Here is a 23,047-nt window from a genome sequence, read left to right on the forward strand (position 1 = left end):
ACATTGTGGATTCACAACACTGTATTGACAATAGAGCTGATGTCCCAGTTAACCAAAGGAAGTTTCCAAGTCAGTGCTAGTGCATATTCCCAGGCCAAAGGCAGACTGGATTTTCAAGTCAAAGCCAGTCTGTCTCCTAGCCCAGCCTGTAATCTCCCAAGTCAAAATGAACCGGGTTCCAAAGTTAGAACCAGCCCGGGCGCATGAGTCAGCACTAACCCAAACTTTAGTTAAAGCTGACTTGGGTTTTGAGCAAAATTAATTTAAATTTGTAAGCCAAAGCACACGCTTGCTTCGAGATCAAAGCCAAACTCGATTCCTTAGCCACATAAAACCTGGACTCCAAAGTTAGGGTCAACTTGTTCCCCAAGTCAAAGCTACCACCCTAGATTCCAATGTCAAACTAACGTGCAGAGCTAATCTTGACCTACAGTTCATAGCTAACATGAGTGCCAAGTCAAAACTAACCATCATTTCATAATCAGAGGCAAACTGGATTTTTATGTCCAACATACCTTGGTTTCCAAGTTTAACTCAGCCAAGATTCCCGTCAGATTCAGACTTGATTACTATGCCTTTGCCAACCTGGATTTCTAAGGCAGAGCTGACCATTGAAATAATACAGTTTTGCTGACATTACTTCAGCCTGGATTGCAAATGATCAGGGCTAAAGGAGTGCATTAACACTGGAAAACCATGTTTGGGCTGACACTTCTGTAGATAAAATATATGGTACTCCTGTGGTAATTTTTGTTTTTAGTCACCTTAAATACACAGGGAAAACAGATAATTGCGCAAAATTTTCTTGGTGTCTTAATTTTAACACATTCTGTGTTCTTTTATAATATAAAAAAGAGGGACCTCAAAACTTAAGTCCCTCCTGTTGGGCATAGCATCTCCATCCTAGAAAGGTGATGAGAGGCAGGGTGAATGCCAACCATACAGAAGGCTTCCTATCACTAACTACCAAGTGTAATCTCTATTCTTTCTTAAACTCTGAGTAAATTGTCGTCACTTTAAAATGAGAATCAGGGTTATATAAGTACAGTAATGGTTTTTGCTGCTATAGGGGATGATGATTTTGCCCTCAGGGTTAAGGTAGAAGAGAATTTTTGGCTTTGGTAAGCAACTCTTCTAGAAGAACATTCTGAAATCGGTCCCAGCGTACCTTAGTCATCCACTGTCTTGTGTTTAGAGTATTCTTGATGAAGGTATACTTACACATTTTTCTATCAGTTTACTCTTGTTCTCATTTTGTTAGGTCTTATGTTGGGGAGATTTCATAGATGAGCCAAGGGTGTCAGGTGCTTATCAAAAGATTGTCCTATCCTTTTTTTTCCAGCTACTTCATCAGTCTTCATTTTCAAGAATACTACTGCTTACCTTCATCCAGTTAAAGTGGCTAGCCTGGGGGTATGTGCTTTGCTTGGAGTCAGCTAGTTTAAGTTAGTTGGAGTTTTAAAGTTCACCATAGGGAACATTTCAATTTTGTTTGCCCAGTTGATTGCTATGGATTAAAAGTTTTGACTTTGCTTGAGTCTGGTTGAGATAATGATAAAGGGAGACACAGGAGTATGCTTATTACTTGGATCTAGGATTCATTGATTTCCCTTGGTTATAACCAGCATGGTTGCTCCTCAGACTGGGACTTGATCATGATCTCCTAATTTCTTTAGCAATTCTGAGCAAGTTGTCCCAGGTGCGTCATACTCCTGTAAGATATACTGTGTATAAAATATTAAGAATTTTTATATGAAAAATTTTAGAATTAATGAGCAAGCTCCTCTCCAGTTTTGTGCATATCACAGTAAAGAAAAAGCATGGTCAATCAGTGATCATTGTAGTTGTGGTTATGAGAGAAACATGAGGCTTATGATCTTTCGAAAATGAATAGCTCTGATTTAACATAATTTAATTATATCCAAAGACTTGGCTATGAGTTTATGCTTCAGATGAAAATGAATACAACCCTATCAGGTACAACTAGACAACCTAAATGGTGAACTACCCACCCTTTTAGTCAGTGTTTGAAAACAGAGCATTGCAAACTCACAGTGCATCATTCTTGTTAACCTGATGCTAAACTTAGTATTCAGTTTTCCAGTTCTGTGAAAATTAGAATCTGTTACTGGACTTAGATGCATATGGAGATCCTTAAAGGTATGTTTTCTTTGCTTTTCATGAAAACTGTAGATTACTACCTTAGCTGCTAACTTGTCTAAATATAGGAGTGGCAGCTCATACCTAGCATATTACTGCTAAGTGTATAAAGCAACAATATAATATGAAGTTTTTGAATGTTACATGGCAAAGTGCCTGAATGTCTGTAATCATCTGTTCCCTAATTTATATTTTGACTTTTGCAAAGGCCTTGGTGTTTATGATGAGCGTCTTTCAGTTTCCATGATAAGACAAAAATCCAGATTCAGGTCCCAAAATTTATGACTGGAGTTTCCTTTATTGCTATTTTAACTGCATTAATCATGAAGCCCAGTTTTCAAACTCTACCCCATGGGGTAGGGTTTCTCAGTATTATTACTGAATTAAGATTGCAGAGAGCAATTTTGATGGACACTATGATGATTACAGTAATGTAATATCAGGTGTTAATCGGGGTTGTGTTCCTAACCCCACTACTGTTTACATTGCATCTGCATATATGGTTTGGCATAGAAAACAGGCAGGTTGCCTAGGCAGATGATTCTGTTTTATTTGCATCAATCAGGTCTTGTTACAGACTTCTTGTTCTCGATCATCTAAAGAGATTTAACTACAAGTAGTACATGGTCCAAATTAGTTGTTGCTGATTTTCTTAAGAGATTTAACTACAAGTAGTACATGGTCCAAATATGTAGTAATGAAATCAGCTCTAACAAAAGTCAAAGTGTGGATAACACATTTTATATCTCAACATGAACTTTAGATTGACAATGTTTCTTCAACTAGATGCAACTCATTTACAATTTTACTTGTCAGTGTTCACTACAAATCCACTTTTAAAAAACATATGTGGTTCATGTCCTCTCCAGTTGTGTAAACAACTGGAGACCAGTCTTTCTGTCCTGAGGAAAAGTTTTCATCTTTTTATTCTGTTGTACAGTGCTTTTAATGGTGTTCTCAGGTTTGGTTTGCAACTATTGACTTTGTAAGAGGTGTCAAAGAAACGAGCAGGTAAAAGTTACTGCTACTTTATTACAGATCCAGGCAGTTTATATAGCGGCCGACTGGCGCCGGTCCGCGAAAGACAATGGAATTGACTGTGACCTGAGGTCGAAACAATAAACAATAATATACAGTGAACGAGTACAATTTACAATACAAAACGTACAGAACTTCAATATGGATACAGTCTTGATGCCTGTGAATGAAGAAACATATGATACACAATGTGTGACATTTGTATAAATACGTATAAAGTAAAAATGGTTAAAAATGCGTGACCTGGCACGTTTTAGGCGTGACTAATTGAGTGTGTAGAAGATGGGAAGTCACCAAAGAAAACATGCTCAGCAGAGACTTAATTAATGGCGCCGATGTGGTGACTTTACAAATACTCCCCCCCCCAAGACGTGGGACGCGTCTGACTAATCATTATATCTGCTGGGACGCTGAAGGGTGCCGCGGCTCCTTGAAGATAACGGAGGGGTCTCCCGCCTGTGAGGCTGCTGGCCGGGCGGTCCCTTCCTGGGGCGGCCGCGCACCCGGCGTCTGCAGGGGTGAGGGCGTGCTGGAGTGCGGTTGGGCGGAAGGGGTGCCGCGGCACTGTCAGTGCTCTCCGACAGGAAGGCGGGCTTTAAGCGGTCTATTGAAACCCAGTCGTCCTTCCCAGGGAGTGCTAGCCGGAACGCCTTGCTGTTCCGCTCCAGCACGCGGAAGGGTCCCCTGTAGGGCTTGGTTAGTGGTGGACGGACGGCGTCGACTCTGACGAAGACGTAGGTGGCGGATGACAGCTGTGGCGGCATGAAGGTGGTTGATTTGTCGATGTACGAGCGCCTGCAAGGCGAACTTGCCAGCCACGTCGCGGAGCCTCTGCAGTGATGGGCGTGGCGTTCATCTGTCACGAGCTCTCCCGGTACCACGAGGGGTTCCCCGTAGGTCTGTTCGGCTGCAGGCGGTGCCTCGGCTCTGGAGGTTCTCAACCCGAGGAGGACCCAAGGCAGCTGATGTTTCCAGTCCTCGGCGGTGCAGCGGGCCATGAGGATGACTTCGGGGACCTGTGGAAACGTTCGACCAGGCCGTTGGCGCTGGGTTGTACACCGTGGTGGTGTGATGCGTGGTTCCCAGCAGTTGAGCTAGGGCGGACCACAACTCGGTTGTGATGTGATCCGGGACGCCAAAGCGGCTAACCCAACTGGAGAGCAGGGCCTCAGCGCGCGCGCTGGCGGTGGCTTCTTGCATGGGTGTGGGCCGGGCCACCTCGTCGACCGGTCTACCACCGTCAGGAGGTATCTGGATCCGCCTGATGGGGGAAGGGGCCCGACGACGTAGATATGGATGTGGCCGAAGCGGCGCTCTGGCTGCGGGAACTCGCCTACTCCCGACTGCGTGTGACGACCCACCTTGCTGGTCTGGCACTGCAGGCATTGTTTTGCCCAGGACATGGCGTCCTTTTGCACCCGTGCCAGACGAACTTTTTGAGAGCAGTTTGGCCGTGGTCCTGCCGGAGGTGTGAGAGTCCGTGAATTATGTCGAATATCTGGCGCGGCGTGAGGCTGGAACCAAAGGGCGGGGCTGACCTGTGCTGATGTCGCAGAGCAGGCTTGGGCCTTGGGGCGAGGTCACGTCCGCCACTTGAGGGACGTGATAGCGGTGCGGTATGCTGTGGTTTCTGGGTCAGCGGCCTGTTCTCTGGTGAGGTCCTGGTAATCTACACCAAGCTGCACTGCGTTCAACTCGACTCTGGAGAGGGCGTCTGCCACGGGGATTTTCTTGCCGGGGAGGTACCTGACGGAACAGGTAAATTCGGCTATGGCTGAGAGGTGGCGCTGCTGTCTGGAAGACCATGCGTCCCCCTGCTTCGTGAAGGCGTGAACCAGTGGCTGATGGTCTGTGAAGATTGTGAAGGGCGTCCCCTCCAGGAGGAACTTGAAGTGCCAAACTGCGCGGTACATCGCGCAGAGTTCCCTGTCGAAGGTGCTGTAGCGGGTCTCTGCGGGATTGAACTTCTTGCTGAAGAAAGCGATGGGCTGGGGGGTGCCGTTGATGATTTGCTCCAGGACAGCACCGCAGGCGACGTTACTGGCATCTGTCGTCAGCTGGAGGGGTACCTTGGGATCCTGGTGTGCCAAGGCGGTTGCCTTGGCAAGGGCGGCCTTCGTCAGGGAAAAGGCCTGCTGCTGGCTGGGTCCCCAAGACAGGGACTTCGGTTGGCCTTTTAGGACTTCCGTCAGGGGGGCCGTGGTGTGCGCGATCCCGGGTGTCGGGAATTTCGAACTGATCATTCGAAGTCCCCGCCATTTAACTTCACAAGTGTTGCGTTAAATTGGGGCAAGACTGAGGGATCTCGCGGGCAGTTCATTGTGCAGAAAGTTGTCCAATACGCGACAGAGTTAAGAAGTAATTCTTAAATGCCTGGAGGGGAAGGAGCGCGTCTTATCGTAATGAAGACACTATGAATTTTCATTAATGAATATGATTTGCTATTCCCTAGTACGAGCTAAATTGTCTATGTAGAGATTTGGAGCCAAGGACTCTGTAGCCATTCAAGAATTTGCAGATTACGGCCTTCAGCCAGAACTTCGAGTCAATTCATTGATCCCAGATGATAACTTAACTGTCATTCTTCCTATTCACAAGTAAAGTAGATTCATTGATCTCCGTAATGCCTAAATAAGCGATGATTCCCGCCTGAATTACAAGGATTCTGTAGTTTCGGGGAAAGCGTAAGTTTCCTTTGAAGTAGGGCGAAGCAACGCCTCATTCCTGCCTAGTCCTGAACGTTGTAAGTACCGTGATGTTTTAGTGTCTCTCTTGATTCTCTGGCAGCCATCGCCATACCAGGTCGAATTCCGTAGTAACTGTGAGTTATCTTTATCCATGTATAGATGTGTCATCCTTACGATGAGGAACTTGATTTGCGCACAAACGAAAGCTGCAAGTGTAAGAATGTCATTTAATTGTAGTTTATTAGAGTAAATAGTTCTCGATTTGTTTGTGTTTTTCGTCCAGTCATGGACTTAGTGTCTTCAAGCACGTGATATCAAAGACCTAAGGGCTACCAAGTAACAAAGCCCAGAGAGCTTTCAGGTTCCTTGAATTGGATTAAGAAACTGCATGTGCAGTGGAAATTTGCTATTAACGATTAATCAGTGTTGGTTCTTGATGCACATTGGCTTAGCTGCCCGTGATGCTCTTTCATTCATGTTCAGTATTGTTAATGGGTTTAAATGTTTATTTTTTGTAATAAAACTGTAATTTGTTGACCAAATTTTATTGAATCCCACCCAGATAGTTTTAGAGAGTGCGCCTCCTCAAGGCCTTGTCATCGGCCCATAACATCAGGGCACTAACCAGAACAAAAATAATAAAAGTCGAAGAAAATTCCGACATTTGGTCCTTCGAACCGGATGACAAGTGCTCTCTAGAGCTTGAAGGGAAATTTCAATAAAGTATGGTCTATAGGGTAGCCCTGATAGGACACAGTCAGCTCCCACCGAATCTGCCACTGTTCAGATAACCAGATTGAGATCTATAGAAGGCCAGGAGGTCTGGTCAGTCAATTTTTAGATAGTAGTCTATCATTCTGGCAGAGACGGTAAGAGTTGGTCGTGTTATATATAGGAGGAAACGACCTGGCAATCGATCACCCCAAAACCGTTTGGGATAATTTACGTACTCTTATCGAGCGCTTGAGGAAAATTTGTGAAATCATTGCTATCTGCGACGCAGAGATCAGAGAGTATCTCCTGATAATCGTTTTGCTATCAATTCCGTTGAATATGTCAAGAAAGTGAAGAACTTTAATGCGAGAATCTCCAAATACTGCTACAAAAGAAGTCGGATGGAGTCCAACACTTGCCTATGAACTCTCGTGCCTACCGCGAAGGCAAACAAAGGGACGGAGTCCATTTTGATTCAGAAATCCGTAACGCGTTCCTCAATCGTTTGATGAGATTGATCAGGAGAGAGAGACAGACAAAACAACTAGGCTCAGCTTGTTCCGATGTGCAATTGGCCACACGTGCCACTAGTCTTTGTACCCCGTCTTTCTAACGTAAGAAAAATCCTAGTTTCCTAGTTTACATAAACGCCCCCCAAGAAGTAGAGTACATTATCCAAAATGGCAGTGGCTATGATTGTCCACATCAAGGCATCGCTGAGTCTCACAGCGGACTTACTGGCCGAATCACAGCGTGCGTTAGTAGAAACGTATTCTGAGAGCGTGTACCAAAATTTGGTCACGCAGTTGAGACAAGAAGAAGGTCAGCTTCGAGAGCTGTACAAACATCAAGTCGTAAAGTTAGAATCTAGCTTAGATGCCAGAATCAGGCAAGCCTTAGCAGAAGCTGTGCGAGCTTCTACCCTTTTGTTGAATCGAATCGATAAACTGAAAGTCACTCAGACAGGGAATGTTTCCCTCCCCAAATTGAAACCGCTGCCTCTCCCCACCTTTGAAGGGAAGTGCAGGAATATGCTTCTTACAGAGAATTGTTCACGATCCACGTGGATCGAAGGGCAGATTTGGACGACGTGTCCAAATTTACTTACTTGTTAGGGACTCTGGGCAGGGATCCGCTTAGGATCGTTAAATCCCTAAGTGTAACCGCGCGAATTACCAGGTAGCGTTAGATCTCTTGGATAAGCAATATGGTAATGTACACCAAACGCTCGTGATCTTGCATCGAAAACTTGCCAACATATTCGTACCCTCGTTGAACCCCGTAGAGCTGAAGAAGTTCAGATTTGAGTTAACAGTGATCATTGAGCAAATAAAGAGGCTGAGTACTAATGATATAGGCCATGGCATGGTCATGAGCCTTATCAATCAGAAGTTGTCAGAAGGTAAGCTCTATCGAAAGGTGGTCGAACACCTCAGAAAATGCGACTATAGTTTAGAAGAATTTTTTGAAGCTATAGACTTCATAATTCGCATGTTGGAAGATGACGCGTTACAGCGAGGCGAGAAATTAGAATCTGATAAAAACGATGTCAGCGTTAGACCCAAAACGAAACCCATGCAGAATAATTCTTGTCCCTTTTGCAATGAACGGCACCTGCCTCACGGATGCCGCCCGAGTAAGTGACGTGGCTGCCAGGCGCTGCATTCTACTAAGGAAGGGCCTGTGTTTTAATTGCCTTCAGTCAGGTCACCGTAGTGATAGATGCCTAACCCCAATTCATGTAAAAGTTGTGGAAATAATCATAATACTTCCATTTGTGATAATAGCAGCTTCAGAAAAGCACATTCCGTTCCCTCCACTTCGTCCCGAAATAATCCCAGTTTAGTAAGTAACAGTCAAGCTACAACCTCCCGCCCTGTAGTAAATCGACGCCCAGGCAGCACGATAGAAAACCCCGTCCACCCCAAGAGAAAGTAGAATCAGAACCATGTAAGAGCGCCAAAGTAGCCCAAACGTCTAGTGTAGATCTTCCTGTACGATTTTGCCAACGGCCATGGCTGAGATCCATCACAAGCAGGGAGTAAACGGGTTCGCTTGTTTTTGGACACTGGGAGTCAACGAAGCTTTATCTCGCTAAAACTGCAAAGCAGTTAGGCCTGCCAGTGGTAGGCAAAGTGGCATTGAACATTGCTCCCTTTGGTTCAGCAGAAATCAGTGGCCAGTATGACGTAGTGAGTTGCGGGTAGAGATGGGTAACAGAATTGTTCGAATGAAACTAGTTGTTCACGAGAACGTAGACGTCCCTGATTCATAACGCAGGTTATGTAAGAGTAAGACAACACCTAGTAGGGAAGGGAGTCACGTTAGCAGATCCTGACAGTAAGAGCGATAAATTACGAAACGTGCACATTCTTGTGGGTGCAGACTACTTTAATTATTTCATTATTGGAGTAGAAAAGATCGACGGGATAAGTCTTTTTCTGACCCATAATGGCATGTTGCCATATGGGAGAGTGCCACAGTGGCTATTAAAAGGTCACAAGATAGATCATGTGAGAACGCTCAGGGTATGTAGGGTCGCGAGCGAACCAATTGCATTTGATGTTGATGAATGGTGGCGTTTGGATACCGTAGGCATCGCCCCATCCGAGCAGTACACTGTCCGTGAAGCGGAAGCCATGCGAAAGGTTTCGCAGAGTGTAACGAAGAAGCCTGAGGGATATCAAGTAAGTTTGCCGTTCCGTTCAGAAGGTAGGCCAGAAACAAACTTTAGAAATGCTGTAGCACAGCTGGATTCGCTGCAAACCAAATTTCAGAAAGACAAGGAATACTATAATCAATATCAGGGAGTGATCGACAAATACCTGGAGGCAAAAATAGAAGGATACTACATGCCGCATTTCGGCATTAAAAAAGATAGCCGCACGACCCCCCTTAGAATCGTATTCAATGCCTCATCCAAAGCTAAGAATAATAAATCCTTAAATGAATGCCTGTTACCTGGGCCTAATTTAGTAGAGTTGGCCTATAATATGCTTCTAAAGTTTCGAATGAATAAATACGCCATGCTTGCAGACATAAGCAAAGCATTTCATAGAGTATTATTAGATCCCCGTGATGCCAAATATACAAGATTCCTGTGGCGAGAGGTAGCAGGTCGAGCGCTGACCTTCGCTTTCAGAGTCGTGGTGTTCGGCATCACGGCTAGTCCCTTTTTGTTACAACAAGTATTGAGTCATCATTTTAGTTTAGAAGGAAGACCTGAATTAAGCAAGTCATTTTACGTTGATAACTATGTTAGTACCTTTGAAAGTCTGGATGAGATGAAAAAAGAACAAGAATCTGTCCATGCAATTTTGGATAGGGCCAGAATGCCGTTAGAAGGGTGGGCAACGAACAGTGTAGCCTTCGATAGCGAGAGAGAGTGGAAAGAACCTGTGAATGTGAGCGTGCTCGGGCTGAGATGGGCTCGAGACGTCGACTGTCTGTGTGTGAAAGAGAGTGAGAGGATTCGTTAATTGGGGGAGGGATGGGTACCTACGAAACGTAGGGTACTATCTTTACTAGTGTCAATTTACGATCCGCTAGGTTTAGTCAGTCCTTTATTTGTTAGGGGAAAGCTGTTTCTCCAACAACTTTGGGAACAAGAGATTGGATGGGATGACGTGTTGTGTAAGGATAAGGCTAAAGAAGTGCGAGAACTGTTAGCAGAGTTGAAATCAGTCAGTGATTTAACATTTCCTAGAGCGGCAGGAGTCAGAAGATCCGAACTCCATATATTCACCGATGCCAGTAGTAGGGCATACGGTGCTGTAGCGTATGTCAGAAATAAAGAAGGTAACGTAAGATTACTCACCAGCAAAATGAGAATCACTCCGAAAGGGATGCTCAAAATCACCATCCCTAAATTAGAACTTTTAGCTTTGCTGCTAGGTTGTAGGCTAGCGAAAACGATTAAAGGACTAATAGAGCCACAAGAGATTAGTATCTGGTCAGATAGCAAAGTGGCATTAGCCTGGGTGGCATCCCCGGATTCCAAGGACAACAAAAATATCTTTATATCTAACCGTGTGGCGGAAGTTGTTTTTCTCCGCCAGATTTGTGATTTCAGTGTGAAGTATGTGCCCAGCAAACAGAATCCTGCTGATGTCTTGTCTAGGGGCGCAACAATCCAGCAATTGCAGCAGAACCCTCTTTGGCGCCAGGGTCCAGAGTTCTTGAGAATCGCAGGAGAGCCTGTTCCTTTCAAAGAGGCAGATCTAACGAATATCAGAACCGTGGTAGCAGCGGTGCAGGAACTGAGGAAGAAACAAGCTCTATTCCCCAGGAGTGATATGGGACCTACTACTCAGGAGGTTGAGTTCCAATTTTGATTAGAGTAACCAGATTAGTGTTGAGGTTTGCAAAAGTGAAAAGGGATCCTTTTCGAGCTCTTGTCTTATTAGAGCAAAGATTCTATTTACCTACTGTGTATGCATATTTGGAGGGTGAGGTCAGACCCCCTCGTGAGAAACTGAATTTTGTGAGTCAATTAAATTTAATTATAGTAGATAAATTGATTTGCACTAGGGGATGAGTGTCCCAAATTGAAGAGATGAAACATTTAATTCTTTTGCCTGCCAAGGGACACTTAGTCAGAGCATACTTAAAGTATTTGCATTGTTTGCACCTCCATTGTAATGTCAATACGCTAATGGCGATTTTTCGACAGAAATGCTGGACGCCGGGCCTGAGGTCTATTGCTAAGAAAGTTGTATGGAAGTGTCCAGAGTGCGTGCTAGCCTTCCAACCGCTGATGAGACGACCACCGCCACCCCCCCTGCCGAAGGAAAGGATCACCTTGCAGAAACCATTTGCCGCAGTCGGCGTGGACCACACCGCGGCCATACAAACAGAAACATGACCAGGCTATATCCTCCTCGTGACGTGCATGGCCACCAGGGCCGTGTATTTAGATTTCTGCCCCTCCTTGGAAGCGGAGGAATTTGTTCTAGCTCTTCGAAGATTCAGTGCTACGCATGGAGCCCCGACCTTAATCACTTCTGATAACCACCAAACGTTCAAGACGGCCAGCAACCTCCTTCAGGGACTTTATGAAGAGGATGAAGTCCAGCAGTTCCTGAGGAGGACTGGTGTAGAATGGCGATTTCAACCCCCGTGCGCCGTGGAAAGGCGGTTTTTCGAACGTCTGATTGGTGTTACGAAGCGTGCCCTTCAGATTGCCCTCGGGAGAAAGTATCTGCGGAGGCCCACGTATTAACTCTAGTGAAAGAGGCGGAGGCGGTAGTTAATAATAGGCCGTTGATGTATAAGCGGTGACAAGTGCGAGGACGAGGTCCTCACCCCTCTCATTTAATATGAGGTCATTTAATTAACTTAATGGCACCTGTTTTACCAGATGAAGACCTTAATGCTACCTTCACCTCCCGGAGGCTACGGGATCGATATATAAAGCTAACAGACACTTTAAAAGCCTTCCGGGAGAGGTGGAGGAAGGAGTACCTAAGTGCCCTAAGAGCCCGACACGATTGTCAGTCTGGGGAACCCGCCAAGCTACACCCCGGAGACATCGTGTTAATAAAGCAAGAAAATCAAAAGCGGGCAACGTGGCCCCTTGGACGCGTCGTGGAGACGTACCCGGACGACGACGGTGTCGTGCGTTCAGCCAAGGTATTGTTCGAAGATGTTGAGTCCCTGCGTGCTGTCAGCCACTTGGTCCCCCTGGAACTTGCCCCCTCAGATGACGATGATGGCGTTGGAGACGAACGGCGTGACGATGTTGATGGTGTGACGGAGGAGATGGCGCGTGGCGGCGGCGGCAACGAAGAGGTCCGAGACGAGGGGCGTACAGCCCAGCAGTAGGTGTTCCAGGAAATGTTGTGACGTCTGGGGACGACCAAGGGATGGCACTGGCTGCAACATCCGAACAACCAGCCACAAAGGTCTTGAGTGACGTAGAAGACACTGACGATGTTGGTAACGATTCGAGCGATACCAATGCGGTAAGTGAGAGTGCTGAAGTGAATGATACTGAGGTATCGAGTGGTAGTGACGTTGACGTTCAGTTAGGCGGACAAAGACGTTCCGCACGCCCTTTGAGAAAGGCTGCTGCTAAGCAGCGCAAGTTAATGAAGCGCTTAATGGAAAGCGACTATATCTAAGTTATAGCTAGAAACAGAAGAAAGAAAATGGGAAGGTCCCTTATTCTAGTAGGCAGGGAGGGTGGACCCAAGTAAGTGTAGGTGAGTTGAATCCTCAGAGGATGGAAGTGCGTCGAGCGTTGTGCGGAGATAGCCCCCACCCTCAAGGTAAATTACCAAAATGTATATGAGTAATGAGTACTTCTTATAACAGAAGTGAAAAAGTTTTGAGGGCATGTGTCCCGTGAAAGAGTACATACTGATTCAGTGTAATCTGTTTCCTTAAAGGCGAATGGTCTATCGAACTGGTTATGCTTGTTGCACACATTCTAGAGTTATTATTGAAGACGTGTCGCCAAGAATAACATGCGTGTTGCATGAAGAAGGTTAAAGGCAGATGGCCTTATGAGAGTGTATATTCATGTTTCCTTGATTGTGATTTTCCATTTATGCTTTTGATGTTATTGCAGGCTCATTGCCTGATGAGTTTCTATGCTGATTCATGTCTACCTATGTGAATGGGTACATTTATATGTATATATCTGCCATTGATATTTTGTTTGTATATGTGTGACATTGATTACCCCGGGGTGTGATATTGATGTGATTTTTGTTTTGCCATGTCATGTTTTTTGTGTACTCTGTTAGAGTCGCTGTGGAGCGCTACGCAGCGAGCCTGACTGAGTAGTGTAGGAGTGGTTACTCCCCCCCCGAGCTCAGTCTTTCCTGAATTGTCCAGCATTTCAACGCCCCATACTTTGGTGTGGAGTATGTCGGGAATTTCGAACTGATCATTCGAAGTCCCCGCCATTTAACTTCACAAGTGTTGCGTTAAATTGGGGCAAGACTGAGGGATCTCGCGGGCAGTTCATTGTGCAGAAAGTTGTCCAATACGCGACAGAGTTAAGAAGTAATTCTTAAATGCCTGGAGGGGAAGGAGCGCGTCTTATCGTAATGAAGACACTATGAATTTTCATTAATGAATATGATTTGTTATTCCCTAGTATGAGCTAAATTGTCTATGTAGAGATTTGGAGCCAAGGACTCTGTAGCCATTCAAGAATTTGCAGATTACGGCCTTCAGCCAGAACTTCGAGTCAATTCATTGATCCCAGATGATAACTTAACTGTCATTCTTCCTATTCACAAGTAAAGTAGATTCATTGATCTCCGTAATGCCTAAATAAGCAATGATTCCCGCCTGAATTACAAGGATTCTGTAGTTTACGCGGGAAAGCATAAGTTTCCTTTGAAGTAGGGCGAAGCAACGCCTCATTCCTGCCCTAGTCCTGAACGTTGTAAGTACCGTGATGTTTTAGTGTCTCTCTCTCGATTCTCTGGCAGCCATCGCCATACCAGGTCGAATTCCGTAGTAACTGTGAGTTATCTTTATCCATGTATAGATGTGTCATCCTTACGATGAGGAACTTGATTTGCGCAGCAAACGAAAGCTGCAAGTGTAAGAATGTCATTTAATTGTAGTTTAGAGTAAATAGTTCTCGATTTGTTGTGTTTTTTCGTCCAGTCGTGGACTTAGTGTCTTCAAGCACGTGATATCAAAGACCCTAAGGGCTACCAAGTAACAAAGCCCAGAGAGCTTTCAGGTTCCTTGAATTGGATTAAGAAACTGCGTGTGCAGTGGAAATTTGCTATTAACGATTAATCAGTGTTGGTTCTTGATGCACATTGGCTTAGCCGCCCGTGATGCTCTTTCATTCATGTTCAGTATTGTTAATGGGTTTAAATGTTTATTTTTTGTAATAAAACTGTAATTTGTTGACCAAATTTTATTGAATCCCACCCAGATAGTTTTAGAGAGTGCGCCTCCTCAAGGCCTTGTCATCGGCCCATAACATCAGGGCACTAACCAGAACAAAAATAATAAAAGTCGAAGAAAATCCCGACACCGGGGATGAACCGCCTGTAGAAGTTTACCATCCTGAGGAACTCCTGGACAGCCTTGACAGAGGTGGGGGTCGGGAACCTGGCTACGGCTGCCACTTTCGATGTAAGAGGGTGGACGCCTGTCGGAGACACCTCGTGACCCAGGAACTCTGCTTTCTGGACGCCGAAGGTGCGCTTGTCAAAGCGGACGACGAGGCCGTTCTCTTGGAGGCGTTGCAGGACTGCCCTGATGTGTCTTTGGTGTTCGCTGTGAGACCTGGAAAATATGAGGATGTCGTCGACGTAGCAGACGCAGAACTTTAGGTCCCCCAGGATGCTGTCCATGAGCCGCTGGAAGGTCGCCCCGGCGTTCCTCAGCCCGAAAGTGGAGAAGGCGAACACATAGGACCCGAAGGGTGTGATGATAGCTGTCTTTGGTATGTCCTCTGGTGCAACAGGTACCTGGAAATAAGATTTAAGAAGGTCCAATTTAGTGAATATTTTGGCCCCGTGAAAGGAGGCCGTGAGGTCTTGCATGTTGGGTAGAGGGTAGTGGTCGGGCTCCGTTGCAATGTTGAGCCGCCTGTAGTCGCCGCAAGGTCTCCAGGAGCCGTCCGGTTTCTGCACCATGTGGAGGGGGGAGGCCCATGGACTGGAGGCTTTCCTGCAGATTCCCATCCACTCCATCTCCGCGAATGCTTTTTTCGCCTCCTGAAGGCGCTGAGGGGGAAGCCTTCGGAACTTCGCATGTGTCGGGGGCCCTTTAGTTGTTATATGGTGGTATATGCCGTGCTTGGCTGGGGTCCCGGGGACTTGGCGAAGCTCGGGCTTGAATACCTCAGGGAACTCTGACAGTAGGTGTGCATATTGGTGGGGGGCGACGGCGCTGATGGTGGGTCTGGGTCCCGCTGTTAACGGGAGAGACCGGCAGGAGTCTGTATCGAGGAGGCGCTTACGCCTCACATCGACTAGCAGGCCGAAGTACGCCAGAAAATCGGCCCCTAGGAGTGGGGTTCCTACGTCCGCGACGACGAAGTCCCAGGAGTAACTCTGGCCAAGGATGGAGATCGACAGGGGCCTGGTGCCGTAGGAGAGGATGGGGGTTCCGTTGGCGGCCGTCAGGAAGGCGGCCGGGTCTGGTGTCTGGTTGCAGTCCTCTCTGGATGCCGGGAAGATCGATTTAAAGGCCCCTGTGTCGACCAGCATCATCCTGCCGGAGACGGTGTCGCGGACGTAAAAACCTACTGTTTTTGAGCCCCTGGGTTCTTCGGTTGCCATGGCGGTTTGTCCTGCTGGCCGCCGCCACCACCGTTTTTTGAACGGGCGAACGAGCAGGGCGGCAGGCAGTTTCGGGCGTCCTTTCCGAACCACTTGTGGTAGCAGCAGAAGCCCGGGGACCTCCACCTGCTGTGGTTCGGTGGAAGTCTGTTGGCGATGGCGTTGACGGGCTGCTCTACGTCCTCTTCTGGCTGGACGGAGCTGACCGACTGTGTGGCCGGTTTTAGCCGCTGTGAAGCCTTGACGGAGTCTGTAAGATGTTGCGCCGCCTCTATGAGGTCCTCGATAGGCATGGTGTAGGGGTGAGCGATTTGGTTGCGTACCTCCGGGAGGAGTTGGCGAAGGTAGATTTCCCGTTCAAAGCTTATCTCCTGTCGCTTCTTTGTGCCATCCAAGTCTGGTAGTGACAGGAGATCCACGACCATGCTCCAAGCGTCTCTGAGTTGAGGTCGTGGCGTGGGTTTATGGCAAGGTCGATAGCACGGGCGGCCCGCTCGGTGATGGGCAGGGAGCAAGCTTCGAGGAGGAACTTTTGTGGCGCTGTATGTGAGGTGTGTGTTTGGGTACCGCGAGATGAGTTTTCTGTACACGTCCTCCGGAAGGGCGTTGAGCACTGTGTCGGCCTGTAAGATTTCGTCCGTCAGGTCCGCCACTCTGAAGTGGCTCTCCACCCTGCGTAGCTACATCGATGGGTTCCCCTGCATAAAAGGCGGCAGCTTTACGGTGAGGGCGGCCCGCGATTGTGTTGCCCGGCCATTGTGTGTTCGGGGCGCTGGTGTGGGTGTGGAGGTGCAGGAGGGCCGTCGATGCGGGGGCGGGCGCGGGTGTGATGGGAGGTAGGTAAACCTCCAAGTCCGCGAGGTCGCGTTTAAGTGCATGAAGGAGGGGGATACCGGCGTCCATGCTTGCTCCTTTGATCTCTTACTGGAGTGGGGTACTCGCGTCAGTACGCACTTTTGTGCGCGCCGTGTGGTTCCGCTAGTGGCGCTGGTGGGGGTACGCCCGACGAGTCAGCACGCTCAAACGCTGGTTACAGCACCGTGTTTAGGCCGCTAAGAGCGTTTTGGAGGAATCCTGGAGCCAAGACTAAGTCGCCGTGTCGGTCCGTTAATGGCTCCGGGATACTCCGGGGGTCACCACTGTAAGAGGTGTCAAAGAAACGAGCAGGTAAAAGTTACTGCTACTTTATTACAGATCCAGGCAGTTTATATAGCGGCCGACTGGCGCCGGTCTGCGAAAGACCATGGAATTGACTGTGACCTGAGGGCAAAACAATAAACAATAATATACAGTGAATGAGTACAATTTACAATACAAAACGTACAGGACTTCAATATGGATACAGTCTTGATGCCTGTGAATGAAGAAACATATGATACACAATGATGTGTGACATTTGTATAAATACGTATAAAGTAAAAATGGTTAAAAATGTGTGACCTGGCACGTTTTAGGCGTGACTAATTGAGTGTGTAGAAAATGGGAAGTCACCAAAGAAAACATGCTCAGCGGAGACTTAATTAATGGCGCCGATGTGGTGACTTTACAACTTCATCTTCAGTTGAGTCAATCTTTGCATTAATTTCTAGCACTGTAGTTCAGTTAGCTCACTGTGCATGCCTCATAAAATTTTTATAATTCTCTTCATCCTTTACATGGGGTCTTCCCAGAATATACCATCCACCATGTACTACTTGATATGGCGACAATTCCCAATGCTTTGCCTTTTTTCTTTTGTGAGGTTCAGCACCATGTAATGTTTCCTTAAAGTGGAAACTTGAGGGAATTACTCATCCTCTTGTGTGGTGGACCAAATTGGCATAATCTATCTTTGGGTCAGGCTCATCTTCCATTCCACCACTGCTAACGGATAATGGTAGATTGGTTACTAGCCTTAAGGAAAAAGCTGAACTGCTTCATCAAGCTTTTGAAGCTAAGCAATCAGATGAGGATGTCCTTTTCCCTGGTACAGTGCTTGTCATCAGGAACCTATTCCGGCCAGCCCTATGAGAGCTGAAAGTCAGCTCAGTGGTCTGGTTAAACTACTTTGATAATAATAATAAAAGAAACCTATTCCTATAAGATTTGCATTTCACTCTAGTAATGTTAAGAAAATTCTTAATAATCTTGTTAGCTAGGGTGGAGAAGATCATGATGGTTTCCTCCCTTTTGTATTTTAGAAAGGTTTCTAATGTATTGTCTCCCAAGAATAGTAATTCTATAGATTTTTAGGTCAGTGTAGTATCGTAGCAGATATTGCCTATTCCAAAGAATGGCATATCTGCTGACTGCAGTAAATGTAGGACAATTTCTATTTTCCCTGTGCTCTCCAAAGTTGCAGAAAAATTTACCTTAAGCCACTACAGTATATAAGTACATGGAGTCTAAAGGGTTGTCAGCTGATAGTCAATATGCATATAGGAAGCAGTTAAGTACCCGCTATGCTCTTTTAGATTTGACATGCCATTTGCAAGAGAACCTTACTTAGGGTTTTGAGTGTAGAGTAATTCAAAAAGATTTTGGTGCTGCTTTTGATTTAGTAAACCACAAAGCACTTATTTATAAACTTCAAAATCATGGAGTGGGTGGGTATGTTTTAGGACTACTACAAGATTTTCTTACAGGTGGGCAGCAGCGGGTTGCTGTTGATGGTATCTTTAGCAAACTAAGACCTGTTGTGTCTGGAGTTCCACAGGGTAGTGTTCTTGGTCTGCTGTTATTTTTAGTGTATACAAGTGGTATGGTTGTTGATCTGGAAAACAAGACTATTCAATATGCCAATGACGCAAAACTTATAGGTCAAGTAAAGTCTCCACTTATGAGAAATGAAGCTGCCCTTGGTCTCAATCATGACCTGGAGAGGATTAGTAAATGGTGTAGTTGGAGCAAGAGGGTGAACTCCAGCAAAACAAAAACGCTATTGATTTGCAGATCTCGTACAGATTTTCTACCGCATCTTCTCTTTCAGGTGAATGGGACTCTACTGAATGAGTCTGAAGCTTTAACTATTCTTGGTTGACTCACATCTTACTTTTGAGAAATTTCTAATGAAAGTATCAGCAAATGCCGCATGAAAGTTAGGTGTATGTAAGGCCTCATATATTTATAACATAGATATACTGCAATCAGTACAACCTGTTTTAGGTCATTTGTCCTTCCTTTACTAGAATATTGTTCTCCGACATGGATGTCTGGCTCTGCCTGAGACTTACCTCTTTTAGATAGAGTGGTTCATGGTGGTAGGTTCCCGTTTCCTAACACGAGCAGTTATGACTTGGACCATTGATGGATGGTCTCATTTGTCAGTTTTCATAGGTTGCATTTAAACAGAGATCTTTCACATTCCCAATTAATCCTCTTTTCTTGTCAAGAGTAACCAGATTTGCTGAACAGCAGTACCAATAGATAGTTAATGTGCCTCACTGTCAAACTTTTCAGTTCTAGTTGTTCTTTACTACTCAAACCGTTTGACTGTAGAACAGCCTCCCTGAGGATGTGCAACTGGACCTTCGGAAGTTCAACCAAAGCTGCAATGCATTACTGCCTTAAAACAATTTGCCTTGGATTTTAATAATTTACTCACATATTTATGTAGTAGTATTATTTGTTAATTTATTTTTTCTTTTCTAATAACTGATTTCTTTCGGTATTTCCCATTGCCTTCTGTTACTTTTTTCTAGTGAACATCATATTCTTTGGAAGCTTAAATTTCAAGTCAATGGCCCCTGTGGGCTTCTTACAATGAATAGGGTTCATGAAATAAATAATTTAGGTTTTATTCCAGCTGTGACCAAATTATATAATGATTTGCTGAGATATGTAGTTGAATCCTTGGAACTTCATCAGGTTAATTGCAAATAGTTTTCTAGCTGCGAAAACTCACATTCATAGTTTTACCACAATTGTTTTTCTTCATTGTTTGTCTGACATAGTTTATGCTTTACTTCTGTTTCTTTTTCCATGTTGGGCTGCTTTCTCTGATTTACCTCTGGGCTCTTAGCATTCAACTATTCCACTTATGGCTGCAGGATGAAACATTGTTTTATTGAATTCTGTATTTATGAAATAGCTTTTTCAGTAGTAAAAAAATACCAAGAAAATAAAACCAATATTATAGTATAAAACAGATATAACACTTTATCATCATACTTTTCATTCACTCACCACAGACAAACTGATTTTTTGGAGCAAATAATGCACTGTTCTAAATGTTCATTATGGACAGTACATTGAGCTGAAATCAAGTGATGCACACACATAACTTGCATATACATATGAGTAATACAGCAGTTTCCAATTTCCAAACATCTCAAACTCATTATTGTTCAAAATTTCTTACTAAAAAGTATTCCAAATAAAACTCATACTTTACTTTAATATTTATTTCATTCACTTGAACTTACACATGACAGCAAAATATCAGAGAATTCAGTTCCTCAGTAGAAAAAAAATTAGAATTATTCACAAACAACACACTGTTTGCTTCAACTTTTTTGTTTCTCCATGTACTGCCTTACATGATGCACTGCAATTTTGTACAAGAAAGAGTTCCGTTTCTCGTTTATCACACGAGAGCCCAAGTTACCCCTGTATTTGATGATCAATCTCTCATCCTCCTCGTCTGGCTCACAAAACTGCTTCATGGGAATAAACTGAGTGACTTCTTCAGGTGAAAGGAAGACAAATGGCAAGGCATCTGACATATCACCCCAAAACTGCAAACGGAATTCCACATCCCAATATTGCTGCAGAGGAATCAAAAGGAAGAGAGCAAAAGTAGAATCTCCATATGACACCCCTTGGAAATGCTCCAGCATTTCTTTATACCAAGCAATGCAGGAGTTAAAACCTTTGATATGGTTAACTGCTTCTAGATTAACATATCCTTTGTTACGAAGCAGCTCAACAATGCACCCCTGGAGATATGAACTGACATTAGCATCTAAAAACATATCACTTGCAACCAGGAAAACAAGACTTAGATGCTGCAACCAAGCAAAGGAGTTGGTTTCTGAAAAGAAGCACTTTCTTCGATACTTCAGACACAAATATGTCATCTGGAGACACCTGGTAACAGTGAGCATATCTTCTGGGGCAGACTGATCACTGGAATTGTTAGTTGGTGGTTTCTCCTTGCTCTCTGAAATTTTTGATTTTTGCTTTGATGCATTATAAACACGCTTAATGGGAACTAGTGGCCAGTACTTTTCTAAAGCTACATTTGATTCTGTTTGGCTTATTGTTATGCCATTAGTTATGAATGGTATGCCATTTTTCAAAACAGCACTTGCTTCATACTCCTTCTTGCTTACCAAGCAACTAACAAGCTCTGATTCCATAGACTTTAAAGAGCTGCAAATATTGTCTGTCAACTGTTTAGGGGATAAAACAGGCTGAACTTGAGCAGGAGATTTTAAAGGTACATAATCCTTGAGTGCTATATCATCAACTCGTGAACTGATCTCAGTTACATCTGCCAAGAATTCAGGAGCACACACAACTGAACCTAAGAGATCTTTGATGAGGAGTTCATCACCTTTATGAATAGATGGCACAAGGCTCAGAGCAGTTTCATGAAAGAGCTGATATTTACAACAGCCTTTCATGGCACCAAGCTGCAATATATAGTATATAAAGTGAACCTCAATCCTTGTCAGCCAATGGCTGCGCAGTTCATGGTTTGAGTTACAAAATCTAATCAAGTATTGTTCCAGTTCTTCAGACTCTAACATAGCACCCATTGGTTTGGGATCTAGAACAGGGTGTAAAGAATGGAGACATGAACAGAATGATACAAAAGGAAGCAACAGAGGGAAAGGAGAAGTCTTCTGTACAATAGGAATTATCTTGCCACCATGTGTTACACACCCTAATGAACCAAGGTTGACTGGATCACGTCTTGAGCCAGGTAGTAGATCAGCAATCAAAGATGAATGCATTATAAGCTTACCCATTAACTGCTGCATAGCTGAAGACACTAAGAATGGTGTCAGTATATTATTGTAGATGTTAACAATCCTGTTGTTGCACACATCACCACTGTAACTAGTTTGATCTTTCCACTTGCTGTAATAGCATTCCAAGAAATAACAGCAACTGCCTACCAGCTTTAGAGCTGAAAAGGAAGTTTCAGTGCTGCGCATCAACTCAACAAGCCACTTGTTCAAACATGTCTCAACTAACGACGGAAGATCATTCATATCTTCCCATGTCAGTAGTGGTGGTGGCAAGACCAGCGATTTGCCATCTGTATCTATTATTGTCCCTTGGTTTAGGATCATTTTATTTTTCAAAAGAGAGTGAGAAGCTGCAACATTAACAGCTCGGGCCATGACACTTAAGATACAAGCCCCAACATCATAGTTGAATTTATTCTTTTCTGTGTCTTCATTAATAGAAACTTTATCCCTATAAAATATCAGTTGTTTCACCAACATTGGATAGAAACTAGTAAAGGCTTCTTGTGGTTTGTTTAGACCATATGCCAAAAATGTAGCCCATAATGTGTACGACTCCTGACTAAGCATCAGAGCCTCCTGTTGCGGCATACCCATCTCACTTGGTTCAAGTGAGACATATGTCAACACTTGACTCATGACATCATATGTGTTGAGCAAGCTGGATGCCAGCTGCCTACCCTTGGCTGCTAAAACCTGAAAGATGATAGCTCATTATATATTGCATCTTTAAACAATAACACACTTTAACCTACTCAATGGATGTCAAGAAAATAATTTTAAAACAATGCAAAAAATATGAGCATGGGTGACTGAGCAAGCAAACCACCATTGTTATAACAAGTTTATCTAGTTATTGCACCATCCACCATTCTAAATAAAACTAAAACAGGTTTTGACGTAGGAAAAATCTCTTTTTGGTAGTCACTGTTAAGTCCTCAGGGAGTTACCTTCCGTGGTCTACCAGAGCTCCATGGTGACCAAACTAATATAAAAAATTCTCTTCTAGTTGGTCTTTTTGGCCAGGTATTGTGTCGTAATGAGTAACATTATAACACGTGATGGAATATATACAGGTAATGGACTCAAAGATAAGAGGACACTTTCCCTTATCTTCAGCGAAGCTGAACCTAGTTTTTGCAACATCAAAGAACCTGCAAGAGAGAGAAGTGACTCTTGCGCATGCGCGTCCAACCTCTTGTTTACAACTGGGCCGTTAAAGACCAAG

General features: G+C 44.7%; 1 protein-coding gene and 1 long non-coding RNA gene across 8 annotated transcripts in view; one reads left to right on the forward strand and one right to left on the reverse strand.

Annotated features, from left to right (window-relative positions):
• The window catches only part of LOC136826296 (uncharacterized), a 236,496-nt gene that overhangs the window by 100,600 nt on the left and 112,849 nt on the right, over positions 1–23,047 (forward strand). The window lies entirely within an intron of this gene.
• The window catches only part of LOC136826292 (RNA polymerase II-associated protein 1), a 62,300-nt gene continuing 59,482 nt past the window's right edge, over positions 20,230–23,047 (reverse strand). For all 6 annotated transcript variants that reach the window (XM_067083518.1, XM_067083514.1, XM_067083516.1 and 3 more), the window contains exon 12: positions 20,230–22,515. In XM_067083518.1, coding sequence (XP_066939619.1) covers positions 20,347–22,515 — 2,169 coding nt within the window. In that variant the 3' untranslated portion in view covers positions 20,230–20,346. The remainder of the gene's footprint in view (positions 22,516–23,047) is intronic.

The sequence above is a fragment of the Macrobrachium rosenbergii genome, chromosome 40, assembly GCF_040412425.1.
Source record: "Macrobrachium rosenbergii isolate ZJJX-2024 chromosome 40, ASM4041242v1, whole genome shotgun sequence".
In the NCBI taxonomy this organism is placed as follows: domain Eukaryota; kingdom Metazoa; phylum Arthropoda; class Malacostraca; order Decapoda; family Palaemonidae; genus Macrobrachium; species Macrobrachium rosenbergii.